We start from the raw sequence: 6799 nt of genomic DNA on the forward strand, positions 1-6799 counted from the left end.
TATTTTTTCCCATTCTAAGGGTTGTCTTTTCACCTTGCTTATAGTTTCCTTTGCTGTGCAAAAGCTTTTAAGTTTAATCAGGTCCCACTTGTTTACTTTTGTTTTTATTTCCATTACTCTAGGAGGTGGGTCATAGAGGAGCTTGCTTTGATTTATGTCATTGAGTGTTCTGCCTATGTTTTCCTCTGAGAGTTTTAGTTTCTGGTCTTACATTTAGGTCTTTAATCCATTGAGTTTATCTTTGTGTATGGTGTTAGGAAGTGTTCTAATTTCATTCTTTGACATGTAGCTGTCCAGTTTTCCCAGCACCATTTATTGAAGAGGCTGTCTTTGACCCATATTCTTGCCTCCTTTGTCAAAAATAAGGTACTCATAGGTGCATGGGTTTATTTCTGGGCTTTCTATCTTGTTCCGTTGGTCTGTATTTCTGTTTTTGTGCCAGTACCATACTATCTTGATGACTGTCGCTTTGTGGTATAATCTGAAGGCAGGAAGGTTGATTCCTCCAACTGCACTGCTTTGGCTATTCAGGATCTTTTATGTTTCCATATGAATTGTGAAATTTTTTGTTCTAGTTCTGTGAAAAATGCCATTGGTAATTTGATAGGGATCACATTAAATCTGTAGATTGCATTTGGTGGTATAGTCATTTTCACAATATTGATTCTTCTTACCTAGGATCATGTAATATCACTCCATCTGTTTATGTCATCTTTCTTTCATTAGTGTCTTCTAATTTCCTGTGTACAGTTCTTTTGTCTCCTTAGGTAAGTTTAGTCCTAGATATTTAATTCTTTTTGTTGTGGGATTCACTGATTAGGTGAGTGGGATTCATTCCTTAATTTCTCTCTCTGATTTTTCATTGTTGGTATATAGAAATGCAAGTGATTTCTGTGTATTGATTTTGTATCCTGCAGCTTTGCTAAATTCAATGATTAGCTCCAGTAATTTTCTGATACTATGTTTAGGGTTTTCTATGTACAGCATCATATCATCTGCAAACAGTGAGAGCATTACTTCTTCTTTTCTGATCTGGATTCCTTTTATTTCTTTTTCTTCTGTGATTGCTGTAGCTAGGACCTCCAAAACTATGTTGAAAAAGAAAAAGTCTGTAACCTGAAAGAGTTGTTCTGGAGCAGGAACCCAGAAAACATCTTATTTGAATAGATGAATCCTATTATATTCACTTATATTATGGACTTTACAGAAATGTATTCATTGATTGTGGGTTTATTCTGTGCTTGCTAATGACCTAAAAAAATGAATAAAACTATCTGCTTCCACTCTAGTCAGGACACACTCGCAGATAATTATAAAGTAATTGTTAAGTATGGTTCTAAAACTTTATACAGAGTATTTTAGGGATACTTAACTCTTCTTATCTGAAGGGATTATGGAGGGAAGTTCATGGAAGAAAGAACATCTGAAAAGAGAATGAATTGGAATTGGGTATTTCATGGGCAGAGGAACTCAAGAAACTGCATGGTCATACAGGAATCAATAAAAGTTTAGTGTTGCTAGAATGTATGGTGAAAGTCAAGGAGTGGTGAGAAACCAACCTGGAGAGAGGTAGACAAGTTTGGATCACAGTTGTTACATGGTTTAGACTATATCCTGTAGGTTTTGGAAAGTTATTCTAGAGAAAAAGATGGTAATAATTGTATTCTAGATGGGTCATTTTGGTAGGTATGCAGAGAGGAGGTGTGTGCAGGTCCAGATGAGAGATGGTGAAAACCTGAACCAGGGTGTTAATAATAGGAATGAACAGAAAGTGAAGAATTGGAAAGGTGGCCGAGCTTGATGGATAATTGGATGTGGGATTTGGGTATGAGCTGGTGGGGAAAAGGCATCCAGGATGTTGATCAGATTTCTACCTTGGGAGATTTGAATGGGTACCAGTAACCAAGGGGAGAATAAAGAAGTAACGTGTACAGGGAAAGATAAAGATGACTGGGGTTATCATTGATTTGAGATGTTTGTAGAAATCCACATCGCGATGTCCAACAGAAAAAAAATTAAGTGAAGTTCAGGGAGGTCTGGACTGTGTAAAAGGTATTAATAGTTGAAGCTGTGAAGTGGATGAAGGGCCAGTCAGGGAAAGTATACAGGATAGAAGTTGGAACTCTGGGGAAACTCAGCCCTTAAGGCTTGGAGAAAACATTGAAGGAGAAGGCAGAGGTACAGAGGAAACCAAGAAAGTCAGGTGATGCAGTGGTCAAGGGGCTGGTGATACTGGGAGTTCAACCATTAGGAGAAAAGAGATCCCTAAAAATGAATTTTTTAATGAGTTACTTCACATGAGGCTGAGCTGGTCTTAGTCATAACTGTAAGAACTCTGGAGATTAAAGTTTCCACAATAAAAGTTAGGGTTAGCATCTGGCTGAAGATGAACTTCTAATGTTTAATACTTCTCACTAAAGTGAAACACTCTCAGTACTATGCTGTGTAACTCATGGGGTACATTCAATTTTTCTTTCCTGTGTAGCTACTTTGGATGTATTTTGATGTTATAAAATGTGCATACACTTAGTGATGAAATGTCCTTTTAAACTTAACCAACTTTCATGTTGCTCAAGAAAGGAAATACTGTATTTTGCATTAAGGATGTTAGACCAGGGATTCTCAACCTTGAAATTACGTAAAAGCACCTGAAGAACTTAAAAAACTGATGCCTAAGCCCTGTTCCAGCACAATTAAATTAGAACATCTGAGGAGATTGGGGCAGGGCATCCGAATTCTTCTAAGGTTCTTAAGAGGGTTTGAATGCGCAGTAAAGATTGAGAGCTACTGATGTAGAAGTATCATAGATTGGGATTTTTTTTTTTTAAGTGTGTTTTCTGTTACAGCAATTGACATGTGGTCTGCAGGCGTCATATTCCTTTCTTTGCTTAGTGGAAGATATCCATTTTATAAAGCAAGTGATGATTTAACTGCTTTGGCTCAAATTATGACAATTCGTGGAACCAGGGAAACTATCCAGGCTGCTAAAACTTTTGGTAAGCAGTTTTATATTATAGAATGAAACACATACCTTTGCTAGTCTCCTGCAGATCACTTAATAAATTATTACAAAATTCTCTTTACAAACAAACATGTCCTGTGTTCGTAAAGTTCTCTGGTGTTAGTAACTACAAACTATGGGACGTTCCTTTGGGACAAAATTTAAGTCAGCCCACCTCAAAAGTAACTGGGCTGCCTCTTGCCCAGCCCCAGAATCAGTGTGCCTTAATCAAAGTTGCATATCAAAATTATCAGAGGAGCCTCAGGAAATACATATACTGGTCTCATCCCACGTTTTCCTGGAAAATATGATTCAGAAAAATGTTATGCATAGAAAGGGTTGACATTTGTTAGTTTGAGAAAACAAGTGATTTTGACCAAGAGCTATTTCTGAGTAAGAACCACTGCAAAAATGATTATCCATCCCAGTGCCATGGTCTAATCTACCAGGAAAAGTCAGTGGCAGTTGTGGTCCTGCAGCAGAGTCAGGCTACAACCTTGTACCTTGTTGGAAAATATTGGGTTAGCCGAAAAGTTTGTTCGGAGTTTTCCCCAAAACCCAAAAGAACCTTTAGACAAACCCAGTGTTACAAGAAACTTACCTGAGGGTAATAGGATGAAGTATAGCATACATACTTGGGAGATGGAACCATAAAGGAAAGCAAGATTGTTACATCAGCAATTGTGTTCTTGCATGAGTATGTTTTTCAGTTGGTTGAGAAAATGATAGCTTCTATCTTCAACGAATTCATAGTCTAGTAGGTGAGACAGACAGATATTACAATACAGGTTACAATACAGAACTGCAAAAGTAATAGAAGTTGTCACAGGATACAACAGAGGCTTAGAATGAACTCTGAGAGTGTCAGGCCTCACAGGTAATAATGCTTGAACTGAATGGTGATGTAAGTGGGAGTATTCTGGGCATGGGGGTGGAGGGGTGCAGGGCATCCTCATCAAAGACAGGAAACATGTGGTCAGAAACATGTAGAAGCTTGGAAGGGGAAGAGGGAATGGGGACTGCAGCTGATTAAAGATTACAGAATATGATGAAGCTGAAGATTTTGGCAGAGTCAAGAGAGTCCTTTATGTTACTTATTAAGGCACTGCTTTCTTCTTACTGTCTCCCACTTTATGAGTTGACCTTCAACTACATGATGTAAAACACAACTAAAATATAGCACATGGTGCTCTATCTCCCATTCAGTGTAAATATATGCACAAAGCAAACAGTTGGACTTGAATGTTTCTCATGGGAGAGACTTCTGATATATTCAAATAATATAATATATGTATATTTTTTCTCTTTTAGGCAAGTCAATATTGTGTAGCAAAGAGGTTCCAGCACAAGACTTGAGAAAACTTTGTGAGAAGCTTAGAGGTATAAATTCTAACACTCCTAAATTAATAAGTGATATACAGGAGTGCAGTTCTCATGACCCAGCTTTTTCAGAGAAGACAGAAAACCATAAAATTGTTCACTTCATACAGACACCTCAAGCGCAGCCCTCAGGGAATCCATCATATAAAGGTGACGGTAATGGCTGTGGGGGCAATTTTGAGGAGTCTGCTACCAATCTAGAAGGCTGGGATGAGGTGCCCGATGAAGCTTATGACCTGCTTGATAAACTCCTGGATCTGAATCCAGCTTCAAGAATAACAGCAGAGGAAGCTTTGTTGCATCCATTTTTTAAAGATATGAGTTTATGATTATTCTTTAATGTTTATTATTGTGTATTGTGAGGTAAAGTGAAAAAAAGTTATTTGTAATAGCCATAAATTCTTGATTAGAGACCAGGTCAGGGTGAATAATTTATTTAACCCTAGCAGATTCTAAAATACAGATTAAGATTACTTAAGTTGCCTAGGATAGTTCTTGGACTGACAAAATGATCTTTGACTTAGATCTACCCAAGTAGAATCAGATCTTTCATTTACCTAATTGTTTGTCACTGCCATCTGCAGAAATAGGAGCAGTTTTAGCCTGGTACATCAGCTTCAAGGTATGAGTCTTGATATTGAGGGTTGTGACAGGGATTAAAGACTTCAGTGAGTCAAAAAACTTCAAGTTTACTGGATTTTTTGAGCTATATGTGTTTCTGGAAAACTCAACCTGATACTGGTCCTCTAATTATTCTGAAGGTAGAGAAGATAATTTCCTTTTTTAGAGGCATGTATTATACCTTTTATAAACACTAAAACAATGAGAAAATATTGGGATATTACTTAAAATTGAGTTTTATTTATTCATTTTTTAATACTTTTTTTGTGTGAATTGCCATGTTTTTCTTAATGGTTTCTCTCTTGATTTTTTGCCTTCTCTACCCACATCTAAAACACATTCTCCTTGGAAATTTTATGGTGCTTTCCAAGGCTTCTGGGTACTTTGTTAAATACCGCCTGTGTTGATAGTTGGGAAGTTAAAATAATGTGTTGATAAAGGGAAGCTGTGGCACCAAGGTAAAGATTGATAGTTCGAAATGCTTTTCTTTTTCTCTGAATATATATGGTTTTTGCATTCTATCTTAGATATAATTAGGTAGCTGCTAAAAGGAGAGTGAACACAGAATTGACGATGTTATTGGACATTCCTCCTCTGCCTAGAGCCATTCAGATCTCTGTATCCTATTTTGAGTAAGTTGGTCCTGGTCAGAGAAAGATGCTTCCTAGAGTCTTGGGTGCATTGGGAAGAGTGCTAATGAAGTAGGCAGAGTAGAAAAGGAACTAAGATAGAGGTTTATGTATTATGACATACAAAATTACATATATATATATGTCAATTACATATATATATATATGTGTCAATGACAGCATGTCAGATTTACTAAGAGAATTGAGTCTAGGGGTGTAGGTCTGCCGAGAAGTTTCCCACTTGGTAGTCACAGAGTATAATACAACTTAGGGGGATTTAACATTCATTTTGTTGTTTTGAGCATTGAATTAGTTTGGCATAATCCATATTCCATTTGGCAAGTATTATACTTGTATACCATGGTCATTGATCTACTGTCTTCTATTGCGGTAGTTTTTTCTCTTAAAAAAAAGAATGTTCTTGAATTTGTATGTTTAATAAAGTCATCCTCGTATTTTTTATGTCAGTGTCAGACTACTCATTTGAAAAATACATTAAAAAAAAAAATAGTATTGACCACTAGGTACATTTTCCTTCTGGCATTAATGAGTTCTCTCTCAAACAAATAATAGGTAATAGATTAGCAGATGTAGACCTGACAAAAGTAATTTATGAAAGATAGATTATCTTTTATAGAAACGTGGTTCACAATCAACATGTTCTCAGAAAATTAACAGGAAGAAAAATTTACTAAAAATGCAAGTAAGGAGACATTCTCTAGGAAGTTTAATATTCAGGGCTATTGTTTCAACTTTCCATTAATGTCTTTTGAATAGAAAAGTTGAAACATTCGACTTTAAGAATAGAATTTGGTTGTTATGCAAGGGAAGGAAAAGGGAGCTAGTCTTCTGAAAGATATGCAGTGTTACAAATTAGTTCTCAGGGAATTTCAATCCAACTAGATAATGTTGCCTCAATTTTGGCTGTTTTGTGGATAAAAATTAGCAAAGAGCTTCTCATATTCTTCAGGTTTTTAAGCCTTCTGAAGACTATTTTATAATCTCAGATATCTCCCTAAAAGATATTGCAATAGTCATTTCTAAGGACAGAGAAGGCAGTGGCACCCCACTCCAGTACTCTTGCCTGGAAAATCCCATGGACGCAGGAGCTTGGTGGGCTGCAGTCCATGGGGTCGCTGAGGGTTGGACACAACTGAGCGACTTCACT

General features: G+C 36.7%; 1 protein-coding gene across 5 annotated transcripts in view; it reads left to right on the top strand.

Annotated features, from left to right (window-relative positions):
* CDC7 (cell division cycle 7) overlaps nucleotides 1-6093 on the top strand; it is a 25694-nt gene extending 19601 nt beyond the window's left edge. For 4 of the 5 annotated variants that reach the window (XM_010860420.1, XM_010860422.1, XM_010860423.1 and 1 more), the window contains 2 exons: nucleotides 2847-2996; nucleotides 4313-6087. In XM_010860420.1, coding sequence (XP_010858722.1) covers nucleotides 2847-2996; nucleotides 4313-4710 — 548 coding nt within the window. In that variant the 3' untranslated portion in view covers nucleotides 4711-6087. Of the gene's footprint in view, nucleotides 1-2846; nucleotides 2997-4312 lie in introns of all 5 variants that reach the window. The other variant, XM_010860421.1, reaches the window with a different exon arrangement.
* Nucleotides 6094-6799: the final 706 nt, after the last annotated feature.

This window comes from Bison bison, unplaced genomic scaffold, assembly GCF_000754665.1.
Source record: "Bison bison bison isolate TAMUID 2011002044 unplaced genomic scaffold, Bison_UMD1.0 scf7180017864466, whole genome shotgun sequence".
Taxonomy (NCBI): Eukaryota; Metazoa; Chordata; class Mammalia; order Artiodactyla; family Bovidae; genus Bison; species Bison bison.